The sequence below is a fragment of the Micromys minutus genome, assembly GCF_963924665.1.
Source record: "Micromys minutus genome assembly, chromosome: 14".
NCBI lineage: Eukaryota > Metazoa > Chordata > Mammalia > Rodentia > Muridae > Micromys > Micromys minutus.
Genome location: NC_137983.1, coordinates 22,928,959 through 22,948,967, shown reverse-complemented (window position 1 = coordinate 22,948,967; position 20,009 = coordinate 22,928,959). Strand labels below are relative to the sequence as shown.

Here is a 20,009-nt window from a genome sequence, read left to right as displayed (position 1 = left end):
GGACTAGAAAGAAACTGAGACACAAGAGTAACTCCTGCTTCGTTGTTTCATGCCTGTAATATTTCTTGTTGGTTCCTGGATCTCAGGAGATTACAAATGGACTTGAGAGGAAAAACTCCAAAACAAAAATCTACTTCTTGTCAAAAGAGTGTGGGGAGGGGCTAATGTTGTCAGACAATGCTTGAATCTCCTGGGCCACCCTAGAAGAACAGCAGAAACCTCAGGCTGTGATAAAACACTGAGTAAAGCAGCAGTCCTCTGCCTTCCTAATGTGGTCCTTTAGGACAGTTGGTCTGTGCTACACACACACACACACACACACACACACACACACACACACAGAGTCATGCTACATACGAGTCCTGGATTCCTCAGGGACAAGAGAATTCACATCTATATAAAGTGATGCTATGTGACTTTACTCCTTAATTTAAAACTATTGGTGGAATAAAGATGCTGACAGACTATAGCTGGGCAGAAGAGAAGTAGGTGTGATTTTCCATTCCTGGGCTCAGGTCCTGAGGCAGGACCTGAGGAAAAGAGAAAAAGGTAGAGAGAACAGAAGATGCCATGGGGAAAACCATCATGAGAACCGGCCATGAGCACTGACCAGCCTGAGTAGGAAGGACCAGACAGAACCCAGCAAGTCCCACCTCGGGGTTATTGGCAGGAAAGTAGACACACTAGCACAGAGGGCCGGTATCTGCCCAGCTCTAATGCTCATTAAAGCTGGTTAAAAATGTAAAAGTTTTGTATCTTTTATCTAGGAACTGAATCAAAGGCGGGGTAGAAAACCCTGATTGAGATTAAATATTTACTACAACATCCCCAACATAAACTTATTTTGTTGCTACTTCATAAGTGTAATTTTGCTACTGTTATGAATCATAATGCAAATATTGTGTTTTCAGGTGGTCTGACCCAACCCTTGTGAAGGGGTCGATGACCCCCAGAGGGAAGACCCACTGAACTAAAGCAACTTGAAGAAGGAAAGAATTTGACTTAAGGTCACACACACTCCATCAGAACAGAAGCAGATAGCTTAAAGGGGCGGCTTCACAGTTTACAGCACTCACCTTTCCTCCAGAGGACCCAGGTTCAGCATCTAGCACCCACAAGCTTGCTCACAGCCTCCAGTGACCCCAGTTCCAGTCTGCTCTGCCCTCCTCTGGCTTCTGCCAGCAGCACAGGCATGGGACACACACATAAGTACACATGGCCCAGTGTGTGAAATGCTTGCCATGTAAGCACGAGAGACTGACTGGGTTCAGGTCCTCAACACCAACACAGAAAGTTGGGAACAGGGTACTTCCATAATCCCAGTGCTTTGGGGGGAAGGCAGATGCCAAGGGCTCACCACGCAAGCCAAATCCGTGAGCTCCAGGTTCAGTAAGTCGGATTTTAAAATAACATGAACAGCAGCAAGAGAAGACACCTAATATCTACTTCGGGCCTCTAACATGCATGTACAGAGATGCATGCACAGGTGCACATGCATGTATAGAGATACATGCGACAAGACAAACAAAATAAAGAAAGAAAAGAAATAGTCTGGGATGAACAGGCTTCATTTTTACCACACCAAACTTAGACAATAATTTGGTGTGGAACAGCAATCTAAATTGTAAGACCTTCATGAAATCTCTGCAACCAAAAGCAGACCACTTTACACTTTCTCAGAGGAAAACATGACTTCTTAGAACTCAAAAAGTAGGAGGCATTTTTTAAAAATTAATTGGACTTTCAAAAGCTTCAGCTCTTCAAATCTGCTGCAAGGAAACTGTGAAGAGAAACCATGGAGCAGAAGAAAAGGTAGAAAACAGAGTTCAGGGAACTCATTAATTAGAGAGGTGACTCAAAACTTGGGCAAAATATATGAACAAATTCTTCATATTCACAGAAATGTGTGCACACAGATTCACACAGCAATGCTGACGAAAATACTTGAGATGTTTGACATCATTAGCCAGCAGGACAATGCAAATGAAAATTATGTCGTACACACCTGCACCAGCTAGAGTTCAGGACGAGGAGAACACAAGGGCAGATAGCAGCTGGAACTCTCCGAGACTAAGGATGACACTGAAAGGCACAGGCACTTTGCTGGACCATTCAGATACACCATCTAAAAGATGCCTGTGTTCACCGTGGCTCACATGTCTTGGTTCTTTACAGTATACACGGTGGTGTCTGTCCACAAAAGGCAGCTCGCAGTAGGTTCATTCACAACAAGCAAGCACAGACATCCATCCTAGATTTAACTACAATGCCAATACTACTTGGAAGCACAAAGAGCACCTGTTCTCAGTGTGAATGGTCCAGAGGCCATTCCTGGGTATCCTTAGGAAGAAAAGACAAAATTAATCTCTAGTAGCAAAGATTCCCATGGTGTTGGAGAAAGGCTGATTGTCAATGGCAAAGACAAAATTCCTCTATGACTAAAAATGTCTGTTGTGAGTCAGGTGGCAGCATACTTAAAATGTATACATTGTGCATGTAAATTCTATACAGAAAAGTTGTTTCATTGTACTATTGTAATTGTATTCAGAAAATAAAAACTTATGCATGAATTCAATAGAAATAATAAACAAAAACCTCAGGGGCTGGAGAGATGGCTCAGCCGTTAAGAGCACTGACAGCTCTTCTAGGTCCTGAGTTCAATTCCCAGCAACCACATGATGGCTCACAACTATCTGTAATGGGATCTGATGCCCTCTTCTGGTGTGTCTGAAGACAGCTATATATAATAAATAAATAAATCTTTTTTTTTTTTTAAAGAAAGACCTCAAAAGAAATCAAAACCAAAAATCTCCATTCTGAAAACCCCAGGGAACTAAAAACTTCAAATGAATGTTGAGTTATATAACATTCATGGTGTCGTCACAATAATCACTCTTCCCAGTTTGCCTAGAGACAGTGATCAGACTTCCAACAAGCTCTTTAGCCAGAAACTAACAAACTGATTCTAAAGTACATTTAACTATGCACATGATCTAAAGTCACCACTAGACATTGGAGGCCTCTCACTGTGACATGAATCACATAGCATGCGGGGCATTCTAGCCAGAGCAGAGAATGGCACAGCCAAAGGAACAAAGCGGAATCACACCGAGGTCAAGCTACTTCCTGCCTAGCCTGGAAACCTCATGCAAGTAAGAGCAAGACAGATCACACTGCAATCAGGGAGACCGTTTCTACCTGTGGAGATTTCCCAACCAGAACACAAACCCACCAACCATGAAGGAGAGAAAAAGATGGTGAAGTGAGCTTCATCAAAAACAAACCTAAATTAAGATTTTTGTTATTTTTATTAAATTACATATGTGGTATGTCTTTGCACGTGAGGAAAGGTCACATGGTGTCTGCAGAACACAGAAGTGTCCCAACCTCCTGGACTTGGAGCTACTGACAGCTGTGACCTGCCCAACAGGAGCACTGAGGACCAAAGCCTGCACCCAGCATTCAGGAAGCTAAGACAGAACAATGGTCAGGAATCCAAGGCCAGTTTGGATACAGTTAGACTTTGTTCAAAAAACCCAAATAAACAGATTACTTTTCAACATTAAAAAGAAAATAAAAATCCCACGTCTCAAGATGGGTACATTCAAGACTTGAAAACAAGTACTGGTAAACATATATTTGATAAAGAACTCATGAGCAGAACACACACACAGAATTCCTAACACTCCAAACAACCTAGTTAAAAAAATGGGGCATTTCCTCAAAGAAGAAATTCAAGTGTCCAATACACATGGGAAAGGATGTCTAGCATCACTAATATTCAAAGAAATGCAAATGAAAACACCACGGCGTGTCCCGGGCCCCCTTAGGACAGCCACGCTGGGTAAGCCAGGAGGTTCACGGCTGCTGAAGAGAAGGCTGGAACCGGGCTCCGAGCACTGCTGCCCACTGGCTGTGAAGAGCAGCGGAGATTCCTCAGAGCCAGAGCTGTGATCCAAGCAGCCGACTTCTGGATGTTTATCCAGAACAACCACAAACAGGATCTCGAAGAAAAGGTTCACACCCATGTTCCTTGCAACATTCACAATAACTAAAAGCTGGAAGCAACCTAAATGCCTATCCCCTGATGATGAGCAACAGAAATGTACTGTAAACCTACCCTAGACCGTCACCAAGCTTACAACATAAGCACATCCTGTCCTGGACCACAGATGACACAGAGAAATTTTAATCACAAATTTTTACTTCAAAAAAATAGATGAGGCATCTAACAGAGTGAAACTCTTACTTAAAGACAAGGATGATGGCTGCCGTGAGCAACAAACGGGGCAGAAACACCACCGGACCGTAGCTTCAGCCTGCGTGAGATCTGCACTCACAGCCAAGAGCACAGAGCTAACACTGAGGCACTGTACCCTCAGCCTGCCTTGACAAACTTGGCTGTGGCTCAGGGGTAGCACTCTGTCCGGCTGCACAAGGCATGGACTCAGCACACAGTACTCACTGCATGCACACACACTTGCTCACACAGGTCAAGATAAAAAGGTTTACTTTGTTATGGTTTAAAAAAAAAAAACCTGCTATAACTATGGCCACAGAAGCCGCTGACATAATAGCGCCCACTAGGAGCAATTTCAATGTCAGCTCAGATCTTTGGATGGAATCCTAGTGAGCAATAGAAAGGGATATAATATATCGACATCACAGCCATGCCCACAAAATGCTGAGATCAGTTTTCCTCATTAACAGTGACTTTTGGAAAACCCCATATGCTTTGAATATGAGTTCCCTATAAGTATACTTATAGTTTTATTTTATTCAATTCGTTAGGGCACTTTACGTTTAAATATCTATTTGGACTGATGCATATGTGCCTGAGAGTACGCATGTATATCAGGTGCGCGCAGGAGGCCAGAGGAAGATGATGAATTTCATGGAACTGGAGTTGCAAGTGGAGAAAAACAAAACAACAACAAAAATCTCGCCGTGGAAGCTGTATGTGTCTCAGTGTGCACTCAGTGTACCCGTTTGTCCACACAGCTTTACTTGCAAACATTTATTGCAGTGAGTCATTGGTCTGGTTCAAGGCCTCTGACTTCTGCCACACCATCATACTGGATCCTCACTGGGACTCCTCTCAGAGACCGTTTGGTCCTGGGTCATGGAGATTCTGCAGCTGTGATCTGCAGGGCCAGCTCCTTCACACACTCCAGCAGCTCACACAGGGTAGGTGCTGGGGTGGGCCAACTCAAGAGCCCTGGATCTGGGTGGTAGCTGAGCTTTTCAGCCCATCAGCTCTCCTGCTCCTAGGCCACCAGGGCCAGCTCTCCAGCACCGCTCCAGTGAGGGTGGGCCCACCTCCTGCTCTCACACTCTTGGGTGGCACTCTCCCAAGTGCAGCAGCCAGTGAAGGGTGGGCCCAGCTCTCCTGCCGAGGTGTGTGTGTGTGTGTGTGTGTGTGTGTGCTGGTGCACTCGCAGGCATCTCTCCCATGCTTAGACCCTCTGGGCCAACACATCTGTGCCCCGCCCCAAAGGCCAGCTCTACTATGGTAGGCAAGGTGTGGAGTCTCGGTGTCACGGCCAGTAAGGGGAAAGAGACACTTGTGTGTAGCCCTCGGACATCAGCATGGCCTCAGATGGCAGTGTAGTCTACTCTCACGTCAGGCTGGTCTGCATCACCCTCTGGTCTCCAGTTCTGCCTCTGCACAGTGAACAAACTGTTCTGCTCCTTTCTCTCCACCACAGGCTTGGTCACTGTAGCCATGCTGGTTGTGGCAGGGGCTGGGCCTCTGGTTTTTTAAAACATGTCAAGTAAAAGAATCTACAACCAGTGAGGCCAGGTAGCAATGGGAGAGAAGGAGGAGGGGCTCCGTGAGTTTGAGGACAGCCTGGTCTACATAGCAAATTCCAGTCAGCACTACTTAGGGAGACACTGCCCTTTTATAAAAAAAGCAAAACAAACAAACACCACATCCAATATTGTCCTTTTACAGTGACTTCTAGAATAGACAAATTTAAGCTATGGTGACGGAAATCTGAACAACGTTTGTAGCAGCGAAGAAGAAACGTTCTGTCTTGTTTGTGGTGAGAGTACAAAGGATCACATGTTGGTCAAAGTTCACTGAAAACATATGCAACATCTGTGCAGTTGTGTGTGTCAACATCTGTGCAGTTGTGTGTGTCAACATCTGTGCAGTTGTGTGTGTCAACATCTGTGCAGTTGTGTGTGTCAACATCTGTGCAGTTGTGTGTGTCAACATCTGTGCAGTTGTGTGTATGCCAACATCTGTGCAGTTGTGTGTATGTCAACATCTGTGCAGTTGTGTGTGTGTCAACATCTGTGCAGTTGTGTGCATGTCAACATCTGTGCAGTTGTGTGTATGTCAACATCTGTGCAGTTGTGTGTGTCAACATCTGTGCAGTTGTGTGTTAACATCTGTGCAGTCGTGTGTATGTCAACAATTCCATTTCTGAAAGAATAAAGCCATGGCAGTACTGAGCTGTCAAATGCTTTTCTTCCGGGGCTAACTCACTACAATTCCAGAGGATCTGGATTTGATTCCCGGAACCTACATGGCGGCTCAAACCTCCGGTACCATCTTCTTGACTTCCCTGGCTCCTGCACATCATGGTGCACATAAACTCCTACAGGTTCGCACATATACTTTCAGATAAACTAATCTTTTAAGAGTCATTTCCTTCTGGTAGTAGTAAACGTGTCAAAAGTTTACAAGCATCATACTACTTCCTAGGTAGTATGTCGCACACACACCCACTAAGAAGGCAAAGGCAAATGTAAGACATGGCCCAAGACACTCCACTGCCAAGGCCAGACCCTTTACGACCAATATGTGAGTCTTCTGCAGCAACATTAGTAAGCAACCAAACATTTCTTGTCTCATTTTTTATCTAAATAAAGAGGAAATAATGCTGAAACTATACAATGTCAAAGCACAACATCTGTGCAGACCAGCTGCTATGAAGAAATAATACCATCTGCTCCTGACAAACTACTTTGCAGGAATGTCTTGAAGATTAATGAGATAACAGGCAGCTCCTTTTCAGAAAGGAAACACCTTGCTTCGGGTAACTCGGGTCCCTCAGGGAACAGTATTCATTGGGCTACTAGGCTACAGTTATATATAAAGCAATATGGTAGGCTTAAAAATTAATATTCCTGTAATCAAAGTTTCATATATTCAGAACGTTTCTTTCTAAAGTATAACATATGCTTGAAATGCACTTTAAATCCTTTAGGAAAAACCAGTTTTTCTTCTGTGACTGACCTTCGTGGGTTCAGAAGGATTCAAGGATAAGTACATAAGATGCAGTTACTGCCTCCAAGAGGCTAACAAGCTGGTGAAGACTCATGACGTGCAGACAAATACAGGTGAAGATGACAACACTTTTAAAATTCTCCATGTGCCATGGAGACCAGCACCTTATCCACAGGAAGGGTGATGTATAGCAGAGAGCGCAGGAGGAAGCCTCTGGGAGCAGAGGCCTCTGAACAGACCACTTCTAGAACGCTGAGGGCTGTGGTCATGAGAGAAGCCCCGGGGACTGCACAGAGTCTGGCGCTGGAGTTAGACAAACCACACACAGAACAGAAGGCAACCAAGGAGGCACTGCTGCTGCACACCCTCCACAGAGTATAAACACAGGCCAGGGGATGGAAGCAGAGAGGCAAATGGGCAGCAATGCTCTGGAAAGAAAACAAATATTACATCCAGGTTTCTGAAAGGCTTGAGTGACAAATTTAGCAGACAATAGTCTAACAGAACAACCTGAAATCATCACCCCTGAAGATCCACAGAATAAAAGAAGCAGAAAAATCTTCCAGAAATCCTACAAGAAGGTATTGGTAAAGAAGGTCAAGCAAGAGAAATGCTGGAAGGAAACAAGAGGTACTGAAGAGGATGTCCAGGACGGAGATCCCACAGTTCAGGAGCCAGCAAGAAGAAATGGCGAAAAACCGAAGAAGTCAAGATTACAGCGGGGATGAGCTGTCACCACCATCTTGTGGTATCTCGGGTGACCTCAGCAAGCGTGGACACTGAGAAAACAGGAAACGGAGAAGATGAAGTTCATGAAGGTCATGGCTGTCAGGGACTGCAACTGGTGAGGGAGCAGCCATGTCAGACCTTTCGACATCCTAAAACACAACAGGAGCATCTGCAAAGTCTCCCTCTCTCTCTCTCTCTCTCTCTCTCTCTCTCTCTCTCTCTCTTCCTGGAGAGCACATGGTCAGCAGAGATTGGACACATAGAAGGACAGTGTTGGGGACAGAGAGAAATTTGTTACTCATTTCTTCTTTTGTAGTTTTGATTTAGATTCATTTTGAGAGTTTGCAATGTTTATATATTAAAACAGAAAAACAAAATAAATACTAAAGTGCTGGGTGTATTAGACAATACTTTTAATCCTAGCACTCAAGATAAAGAGGTAGGCATATGTCTGTGAGGCCAGCATGGTCTAAATAGCAAGTTCCGGGCTACCATCGACACAGCCCTGCCGACCTATACAGGATTATAGACTCATACGAAGTTTCTCATATACACCCCATATACTTAAGTGGGCCCTGGAGCTGAGTGCTAGACATTAAGAAAACAGGAGTTTAAAAACAAGGCGACTTACTCTGTAAAACATTCACCCTTTTGCAGGACTACCTACAGATTTTTAGATTTGTTTTCTAATATATCTTATTTCACCAAAAAGACAACTTACTGTTGATGTGATCGATGTAGTAGGCACCAATCTGAGGGTCAAACCCTGCTTCCCATCCCCACGGTAACTCATCCCCAACACAATCAGCGAAGGACAGGGGCTTCGTTAACCTACAACAAACCAGAAGAAACACACTGTGATTTGTCCGTCAAGCCAGGCATGTCAAAGGCAGTATCCTGGGGCTGGAGAGGTGGCTCAGTGGTTAGAGCACTGTCTGTTCTTCCAGAGGTTCCGAGTTCAATTCTCAGCAACCACATGGAGGCTCACAGATACCGGAATCTGATGCCCTCTTCTGGCATGCAGGTATATATGCAGATACACTTGTACATTTTTTTTTTAAGTCAGCATCCTAATGGGAATTTAAACATCTAAGTTGCATTTCCTTCTAGTTCTTGATTGTTCTTAGAATTTTCATTATTGCATCTGAAATTCATTTAAAATTTTACCTATACATTCAGGTGGATGTGGTGGTCAGATACCCCGGAACTAGAGTTATATACAGACAGTTGTGAACCAAAGGACATGGGTGCTGGGAACCGAACTCTGGTTCTCTGCAAGGGCAGGAAATGCTTTTAACCTCTGAGCTGTTTCATTTTTTCAAGAACAAAAATAACAGAAGTGGATATCCAAAAAACATACAATAGATCATTCCTGACACTGAAGGATAAATCTCTATAAATAAAGGCAGGCCATCTTCAGTCGGAGAGTTGGGGCCTAGCCAGACCCTGGAGCAATGTAGATCGCCTATTAGAAGCAAGACCTCCCCAGATTCAGACGCTAACACGATGAAATGACAAAGCCAGCACTGAGACAGAAGTGTGCCCTGAGACGCCGAGGAGATGGCTCCATGGATGGACAGAGCTGTGATGGTCGGACCCTTAGTGCCCACATGGACACTGAGCGAGTGTGCAGCCTCCTGCAATCCCCACGGGAGAGAGGGATGCCCCCGGAAGCTGGCCAGCTGGACCAGTGCAGGGTGGGCTTCAGGTTCAAGGAGACCCTGCTTCAGTAAATTAAATCGGACACAACACAATACATCTGGCCTATGCACATGTGCATGTAAGTACACGCACACTCATAACTGTGTGTGTATGAGAAGGAGGGAGGGAGGGAGGGAGAGAGAGAGAGGACTTACTCTCTTTATACACATATCTAGGCTACCCTAGTTTCAAACTTGGATGTTGGATGCTCGGACTGGTTTAAATTTGTAAGTCTGACGTGTGCTATGAATTATTCCTGGGAGGAAGGACACACATCTAATGGAGCCATGCACGTCCAATATTCACATATCAACATAATATCACCTTTCAAGTGCCTTAAGAGGACTTTCCCAAGACAGCTGAGACTGTCATTACCTGCCTCCTTACAACTGATGGGAAACGAAAGGTCTTCCTTCAGCAGAGCACAGGTTCAGACATAATCTCCGGTTGACTTTTCCCATCACATCCCTCATCTTGCTTCAGGGGATTTCCATGGCTGCTCATGCAGCCACAGCAGGCTGCTGTTGCAGATTAGGATTGCCCTGCTGCAGGGAAGCTACCATCAGTCACCACATCTGCTGACCAAGTATGGCTTCCCAGTACCGGCATGGCTCTCACCTATGAAATCACCCACAATCCCTTCTCCCCGTGCTGAGAAGCAAATATCTCTACAGAGCACTTCCTAGACCATGACATCCATCAGAAGAGCAGAGTTCTTGTCTACTCCTCAGAATGCTAGGAAATGACCTGGAATCCCAACTACAGTGGCCTCTCAGGGACACAAAACCCTGACACCTCTTCACTTACCTTCCCTGTGGCATGAAATCTAGACATGCCTTCGAGTCACACGTAGTCAATTCTGAGGGCCACCAGCTCTAACAGAGCCAAGTGTGAGCCTTCCTAACTGGGCATCTCTCCCTCCTTGGTTCCTCTCTCTAAAGGTGGTAATCCCCCTGATCCACATGCCCTTCCGGCAACTCAACTACCTGCCCTAGGATGTCCATGAAAACAGAGAGAGATTACACAGGAACACTCTCTAGGACACAGTGGTTATTGGTACAACCTGGCATGAATCCTCCATTTACTCTTAAGTGGCACTGCGGCACGTTCCAAATCCTCACGCTATTGAACTGTGTCCCCAGGACTGGCTGTATCAACAGAAACACACGTCCTGTACTCTAAGGTAGATCTACAAACTCAGGGTACTAGCAACATATGTGCTCCAGGTAGTTCTACTGCAGAATGAAGTTCTGGAGCCTCTAACCTAGAAGAATCTAACATATACACCAAGGAGATCTGGGTTCAAATCTTTGTCCTGCGACATTCTCTCTCTATAAGAGCCCTGGTACCTGATATGGTTTTAGATTTTGGGTTTTCAACAAAAGGGACAGGGGAAAGGGGTAAATTTTAGCTGTGATGGTTAGTTTTATGTCAACTTGGCACAAGCTGGAGTCATTTGGGAAGAGAAAGTTTTGTTTAAGAAAATGTCCCTAACAGATTGGTTTTTGGACAAGCCTGTGGTGCGTTTTCTTGACTGATAATTGGTGTGGGAGAGCCCAGCTCCCCTCTGGGCGTGGCAGAAAAACACACTGAGCCAGCCACGAGGAGCAAGCCAATAAGTTCCTTATGGCCCCTGCATCAGCTCCTGCCTCCAGGTTGCTGCCCTGTTTGAGTTCCTGTCCTGACTTCCTTCAGCGATGGACTGAATCGGGAAATGAGAGCTGAAATTAACCCTTTCTCCTCAACTTGTTTGGCTCCTGGTCTTTCAATTCCCACAGTAGACCCTAACTAAAACAGCTAGGCAGCACAGAGCGTGAACGGTAGACTTCTGCATCTGTTGTCTGAGTTAAATGATAAATGACTCTTAGAGGTTAAAAGAGCGTGTGCTGAGTTTACTGTCAAATCGTCAAGTAAGTCTGAACACAATTTAAGTTTTTTTTTAAAAAAAAAAAAACAAAAAACAAAAAAAAAAAAAAAACCCTGGTTTTAGAATTGTACTCAAAATCTACCTCATGCCAATGAGCTGCCCAGAAAAATATTTTTCTTTTGATAAAGGAATTACAAACAGTATCAAAAGATCTGGTGCCAAAGAAAGTGACCCATGTAAGCCCACCCCCTAAGAATGCCTGTCTGACTTGTACACGCTGTCTGCCCAGAAGCAACCATGCTGTTTGCCCGACTCAGCCGGAGAACTTGTTTCTCTGACTTTGCACATAGGCATACGGCGTGACAAAGTGAGGGCCGAGCAAATGGAGAGAGGCAAGCTTAGGTGACAAGAGACAGATCTTACATGTGGTACCAAACCAACACGTGTAAGCCCGAGTATGACACACATACACTCACTACCGAAAAAAATTCCAAAAGTTCCAGGTAGGGTACTATGATCTCAGCTATGGTGACATCGTGAATTTGCGAGTAATTCTCTCGTTTTTCCCTCTGAACTGGTTGGTGAGAACTGATTTAACCGTCACAGTGGTAAGAGCAGAATTACATCTGTAGGCGTAAATCTGACTGTAACACAGAGAACCAGTCCTTCAGAGGGTCTCATTCATGTTAGTGCAAAGTCTTCCCAGTGTCACTTCAGAAGGAACGTCTGTGCTTACTTTGTACATCTGCCCAGCATCATTTTTGCCTTTCTGTCTCCACACCTACAGACGTCAGAGTGAAAGACTGAACCATCAGATTAGAATACTATATCCGAGTACAAATAATCAAAACCAAGTAGACAGCTATGGTGATGTTCTGACAATGGGAAGTTACTGTGACAGGCTAGCTGACCTTTGCCCTTTGGCCTAGAAACACAATCCCCAGCAATAACAGGGTCACTGCCCGTTCTAGCCTGGAGAAGATGGCCCAGAGGAGTCGGTCTCCCTTCTGCACCTAACACCTAGCTGTGTCTTCACCTAACCAGTACCCCCTGCAAAAGCAAAGCGGGCATGTGGAGACCTTGGAAACTCGTGCTGCTGTTTGGGGGACCAGATACACTACTGACAAACGCTTCAGAGCTTACAATAGTATAGCTCAAGAAGGGGGTACCTTTTTGCATACAGTAATTAAACTAATAATAATAATTAAAAAACACTAAGTGAAAAAAAGTAACATTGCATGATCCCATCACATAAAATTAACACCCAACCCATAAGACCTGAACATAGGTAAATGGTTGGATCCCAGAAGACAGGGAGACGGTAGGACAGACAGACACCTTATGAGCTCCATGGAGAAATGGGAATCTTTCAAAGTGAATACAGTCTAGGGTTACACGGTGCTATGGCTATATTAAATGCCTTGTGCTGCTCGCATAATAATTGTGACTCCACGTTACATAAATGTTACTTCAGTAAGTTGTTTTAGACAGTAAGAAGAAGCATATAAGAAAGCCAAGACTCCAAGCAAATAAAGTCCTTTTACAAGAGACAATAAATAATTAAAGAATGAGGAAAGGCCCAACATCCCTAATAATAAAGAGAAATGCCAAGTGCAACATCCCCAGGCCGAGTTTCAAGTCTATTAAGCTATGGAGGTTCTGTCTGGGTTTGCTTTTTTTCAGTGAGGAAATGCAGTTTGGGTGATAATATGCTTTTATAAAACTTGGCAGTATTAAAAATAAATAATAAATAAAAGAATTAGGCCAGTGAGGTGGTTTAGCAGGTCCACAGCTGCTGATTTACTTCAGTTCCTGAAGCCCATGTTGGCAGGAGAGAATCAACCCCGAAGGCAGTACGCTGTTCTCTATCTCTGTACAAGAGCTCCTTGGGGTGTGTGTGTGTGTGTGTGTGTGTGTGTGTGTGTTTACACACACACACTTATGCATGTTCTTTCTTCCAATCTATCTACCTCCCTTCCTCCTTCCCCCAAACACATAATAATAATAATAATAATAATAATAATAATAATAATAATAATAATAATAATAATAGTCATTATTATTGTGTTGTCCCCAAGAGTTGATTTAGTTTCAGCCAGACACTCTATTTAACCCTTTGCTACCGGCTATGTTTTGTGCTCCAAGTCTCCCTCAACCCTGCTTCTGCCTGATGTCCCTGAGCACAGACCCGCCTCACAGCATAGTCAGGACGTGGGCTGAGGGATTATACATTACTCTTTTCAAAAAGTTCCATTTACAGCTGGGTATGGTAGCGCGCCTTTAACCCCAGCACTGGGAAGGAAGCGGGCAGAGGCAGGCCAGTTTCTGTGAGTCTGAGGCCAGCCTGGTCTGCTTAGCAACTTCCAGGCCAGCCAGGGCTACAGAATGAGACCCTTTTTGTTCTGTATTTTTAAAAGAGAGCCATCTGTATACATTAATAGTAAGTGCATTTGAGCAAGGAACAATATGAAGGTTGATGTTAGGGTGACACTTGATACACTGCCTGACAACTGAGAGGAAATCTCTCGGTACTGCATCAAATTTGTGATTTATTTTTATTTATTACAGTCACGTATGAATCAGACCAGCACCTTAGTAGGTTTCTTTCTTCTTTCTTTAGGACTTTCACTCCACTGAGGAAAGCAAACACTTTACCTGACCTCTTCTCCCTGCTAACAGCCAAGAGAAATTTGCTTGTCGGGCTACTTGGTTTTGGCTTGAGAATGTAAGTGGCCATGCCAGCCAAGAAGGCAGGGACGTTTGTAAGAGGAAGAGGGGTTCTTAAGGGATTGTTATCCAAACAGTCCACCAAGAGGCCGCTCTCCCAGCCTGCAGCTCAAGAGCACTAGATCCCAGTGAGCCAACAACAGGACCACACAAACCTCCGTCTCTCTGGGGACAGTCCTGATATGTGACTTTTGTCAAAACTGCAGAGCTAGGAGAATTTTTTAAAATCCCTTTAGCCTTACGATAGTAATCTCAGTTAACAACAAGATGTTTCCTCAGGAGGCTGTGTTTATTAAATAACCAGATACACATATACAATAATAAAAATACATGTATTTTACCAAGTTGAGATTATACTAAATAAGCTATATATATATACTAAAGTTTTGAATCTTTTTTTTTAAGATTTGTTTTATGTATATAAGTAGCTGTCTTCAGACACACCAGAAGAGGGCATCAGATCCCATTACAGATAAATGGTTGTGAGCCACCATGTGGTTGCTGGGAATTGAACTCAGGACCTTTAGAAGAGTGGCCAGTGCTCTTAACCACTAAGCCTTCTCTCCCGCCCTGAAGTTAAGGCTTAACTTGAGTTAAGGTTAACTTAAGTAGATTTTACAAAAGACCCAGGTTCAAGTCCCAACACCTACTAGTGAGTGGCCCATAGCTGTCTGCAATTCCAGTTCCAGGGGACTAGACAATGTCTCCAGCCTGTGGGCACCGTGCACACACAAACAGCATAAACACACAAGCAGGCAAAGCATCAAGTGCTTAAAAAATGAATGCCTCCTTTACACCTTTCTTAGTTAAGGTTTCTATTGCTGTGATGTCACCATGACCAAGGCAACTCGTACAAAGGAAAATGCTTAACTGGGGCTGGCTTACTGGTCAGAGGTTTAGCCCATTACCATCATGGTGGGAAGCATGGCGGAATTCAGGTAGACATGGCTGTCCCCAGAGACGGAGTTTGTGTGGTCCTTTTGTTGCTTCCATGGGCTCTATAGTGCTGCGGAGCTGCAGTTTGGGGAAGGCAGCCTCTGCTGCTGCACAGGTAGCTGAGAGTTCTGCATCCAGATCCAAGGGCAGTGGGAAGACACTGTCACACTGCACCTGGCTTAAGTGCCTGAGACCTTAGAGCCTGCCCCCCAACGTGACACGCCTCCTCCAACACTAACACCTAACAGTGCCACTCCCTGTAAGTCTGTGGGGGCCATTTTTATTGAAATCATCACATACCCCTACTATAAACACTACATAAACCAACAGTGTGTGCTACTGTTAAAACCCCTCCATTTCCCAGAGTGAGGGTTAATGACGTAACAGGGAACTTTCCCAGTTCATAAATTCCCTAGTAAATCCCTAGTAGCTGAACAAAGAGCAAGCATATTTTTACAGTTAAAAATATCAATTCTTTTCTAGTGTGTTAGACGTGCTTTTAAACATATATTGGTGCCAAGACTTTGTAATCCTTGGACTGAAGGGATAGCTCAGATGGTAAAATACTTGTCTTGTAAGCCTGAGGATCTGGGTTCAATTCCCAGAACCTACCTTAGGGGGGGAAGCAGTTGGAATGGCTGGTGGTTTGCACTTAGAATCCCAGTGTGGTGGGGTTGGAGAGAGGCAGCTCAGGCTCACTCAACAGGTCTGGTCAATTTGGTAGGCTCCAGAACAACCAAAGATGTAAAGGAACTGGACGCCATTCTTGAGGATGACACCGGAGATTATCCCTGGGTGCACACACAAGTACATGTGCACCTACCTACACATGCACTCACGAACACACACACACACACACACACACATTAAAGAACAAAATGAAAATGTAATTCTCACATACGTTCTCCTGCATGTGGGCAGCAACAGTTTCCCACAGGACAGAAGAGAATGTGTGTACCCACACTCCCCCAGCCTGGGCCAGCTAGGCTCGGGTGATCTCATTACTACTCACAGAGGGTGTCAGTGAGACCAGATCTGCTTCTGGTTATTTATTTATTTATTTATTTATTTATTTATTTATTTATTTATTTATTTATTTATTTATTTGGATATTGCAAGTTCATGAGCTATTCTGTAAGAGGGACCTGAACCTAAACATGAAATGCATTTATGTTTCATATATGATCTTACACACATAGCCTGAAGGTAATTGTATGCAATAATTTTAATACTTTTGTGCGTGAAATGCCACAGTGTGAAAGTTTTCACTTGTGGTGCTAACCAAAGGTCACAAGGGTTTGGATTTGGCAGCATTTGGGGTTCATATTTGAGCTTTGTGTGTGCCCCCTACTGAGGGGCAGCTCCTTCACTGCCTGATTGGCTTCACCTTACAGGCGTATCATTTGGTCTTACTGACCTACAGCAGAATTTTACACAATTTGAATGTCAAATCTCTGAAGAACCTACTTATCTCCTATGATGGAAGGAAGGTTATTTTTAAATGCCGGCAAGGCTGGCTGTCCAGTTAGCAAGGACAAAAGCTGAATCCTAGCTCTTTACTCCAGAATTAATGCCAGGGAAGTCCAGTTACCTGTGACGAATGCAACTGACTGGAGAGAAAGAGGGCGCATGTGCAAGCCTGCCAGGACGGGTTTGTGCAAGACCCGGAGCACTCCAGGCTCTGCCCCTTACCCAGGTCTCCACAGAGTGAATGCCAGGGAAAGGAAACCACATGGCAGAAGCACAGAACTGACTCTACAAGTTGTCCTCTGAGCCACACACACACACACACACACACACACACGCACACACACACACACACACACACACACATACCACAAACTTAGTCAACAGATACTTAAAATTTTAAGACATCCCCAAAAATAAAACAAAACTTAAAGATGGTTTCGAGGCTAAATAAAACTTACAACTTTCTTTGCTTGCTAACAGACACTTGATTGTCTTTTCTTTGTTCTTTTTTGTGTTGTTTTGTTTTGTTTTTTTGTTTTTAAGAACTGCAGCAGGGAACAGCAGAATCCAGCACCATTAACTGAGACGCCGAGTCTAACTGCTCTGGCCAGAAGCTGCTCCTGCTGAAAATTTTTGGCAATGCAAAAATACCCAGTTCCCCTCCCAGAAAGCCAGACACCCACTCTCTCAGTAGCAAGCTCTCATCACGTGGGCTGAGCTTGCTGCAGGAGACAGCCACTCCATCAGAGCAGAGAGCAAGCCCCCTGCCGTGACAGCAGGTAAGATGCAGGCGCTGCCCTCGGGAGCCAGTCCTGTGCACACGGCTGGCCCCTGGCGGCCGGTGTGTCAACAGCACCTCGTGCAGATTTTGGAAACAACCTATGCTTTGTTGCTTCTTATCACACTTTCAGAAAATTCTTCAGGTACTTCAGTTAACACAAAACAATCCTCATAACAATGGCACAGGGTTAGAATTTGAAACACGCCAACAATTGTGCCTTCTTTACATTTCTGGACTGCCATAAAGTGAGCCCCTGGCACACACCAAGGTGTTCCTGCGTTACTGCTATCGGAAACCCAGGACTCAGCTAGCCATGTGCCAAAACTGCTCTCCTTTGAAAAAAAAGAGCAATATTTTCAAAATAAATCACTGATTTTTCTTTTACTCATCTGAAGACTCCGTATCCGTTAAAAAGGGCATGTCTTCTGGGGTGAGGAGGTCACTTGCCTGAGTCCACACTATAGGCACCTTCCATATACGAAGTCCACCCAACAATCCGGCCTACAGCGAAGTTTCCTGGTCTGGGCCACTACCCATCATGCTACAATGTAGTAATTCTAAGACTGCTTTTAATGTGGTTGGTAAAAATCAATGCCACAGTGTTCTACAAATACCCAGCATCCGGGAAGAAAGATTCCACTAGGATTTTTTTAATGGAAGTATGAGATACTTTAATTAACAGCAGAAAAACAAGAGAAAGTGTGACAGAGTGGGGATGTTTCACAGCTTAGGAGCAGGACATCCACAGTGTGCAGCCCTGACACCAACTACTCAACAGCCAGAAGCAGCCAAGAACACCCAGCCAGCTTAAGGGGCAGGCAGCGGAAGCCTGCTCTCCTAACGGAGGCGACAGTGCCAGCGTCCTCTCTCCATCCCTTTCCCATCTTTTGCCGGGTTCTCCTTTTCAGTGTCCTTGTCCTTTAAGATTCCATCTTTAAAATTAACTTCCTCGTCTCTGAGATGACACTAATTTGTGACATTCTATAAGCCTGGAAAATATTGTTCCCATTCACGTTTTCCCGGTGTTTGCATTTCTCAGTTTGTTCAGTCCACAGCAGTCCTACTGGTTTTTCGTCTTTGTATGCCAAGCACCTAGCAAGGTATGAGGTGCTTGACAGACATAGCTTAAGGAAAAGCAATGGACATGTGACTCCCTTCCAGCTGTTTCTACCTGGCAGTGCCACAGGACAGCCCACTGCCACAGCAATGTAACTCAAATCAACTACAGTGCTGGATTTCCCCTCCAAAATCCCACCCCCTCACCCGTCTGTCCCCGAATACAATTTGATCTTAGCAAATGGCAGCAACAGGACTCAGATACTCAAGTCACACCCAGGAGGCATTCCAGCCTGGCTGTCTCCTCCAACAGCCTTTCCTGCGTCCATCAAAGTCCTAGGGGCTGACCCTCCAGAACAGGCCCTCAGTTCATACAACTGCCTCTCCGCCACCACGTCTCTAATCAGTGCCTGCTCCTGACCTGCCACCAAGGTTGGGTATGTGTCCATTGCTGTCCCTCTGTGCTCACTTCTCCACACAGCAGCTGGAGTCTCTTGAAAACAATTTTTAAAATCTCATTAGGCAAAATGGGAATGGGGCATGGTGTCACAAGCCTTTACTCCCAGCACGCAGCAGGCAGAGCAGGCAGATCTCTGTGAGTCTGAGGCCAGCATGGTTTACACAGTGAGTTCTAGAACAGTCAGGACTACACAGTCAAAAAGCAAAACCAAACAAAACCACTAAAACGTTATCAGAAAATTACAAGAATGCATATTCTTTGAAAAACACTGCATTATTGTAGCAAATACTGGAGTTCCCACATCCTTTCCTTTAAAAGTACCTTCTACAACAAGTACCGTGCTTTCTAGACTTTACATGGAGCCTGCTTTGTACATAAGCAACACCCTGGGGTTTACTTTTCACCCAATGCTGCTGCTAACTTACTTCCTTCACCATGACATCCCGGACTGTTTGGTCTTTGCCATGCAATGTGGGGCTGATGGGGATTTTAATCGTCCTCAAACAAGGCAGTATCAAGTAGCCTTGGATAAGCGCTAGGTTAGATACCGACTGGTATGTTGTCCGATGTAGGTTTATAAAGGTGACCTCAGAAGGGTGGCACCTGTCACACAGCTATACACATGCACAAAGTATGTGGGTGTGTGATGGGAAGAAGGTGCTGGATGGGGAAAGTTTTAGGTTGCAGTTGCTATGAAGCCTTTCTGAAAGGAGTATTCAGATATATCAGGTCTAGCTAGTTAGCAGAGCGTGATCTACTGACAGGACTGTCCCTAACTGGCCCCTATGGAAGTGTGTATTGAGTGCTCTTCCTGTGTCTGGTTCCATACAGGAACCCCAGCACTGAAGGCCATGGAGACCTCAGACTGGAGTCCTAGACAATTAAGTCCAGTCTTCCAAAGAAAGGTCTGGGACGGTAAAGGAGTCAGGTAGCTTCTGTACACCTGCAGCCACTCATGCTGGCGGAGAGCATATTCAGAAAGCATGCTTACCATATCAAAGACTGTGCTTTACATCCATAAATGGTCCTGGTTTTCTTAGGA

General features: G+C 44.7%; 1 protein-coding gene across 1 annotated transcript in view; it reads right to left on the bottom strand.

Annotated features, from left to right (window-relative positions):
- The window catches only part of WWC2 (WW and C2 domain containing 2), a 153,725-nt gene that overhangs the window by 74,789 nt on the left and 58,927 nt on the right, over positions 1-20,009 (bottom strand). Inside the window, exon 2 of the mRNA XM_080928496.1 lies at positions 8,691-8,800. Coding sequence (XP_080784622.1) covers positions 8,691-8,800 — 110 coding nt within the window. The remainder of the gene's footprint in view (positions 1-8,690; positions 8,801-20,009) is intronic.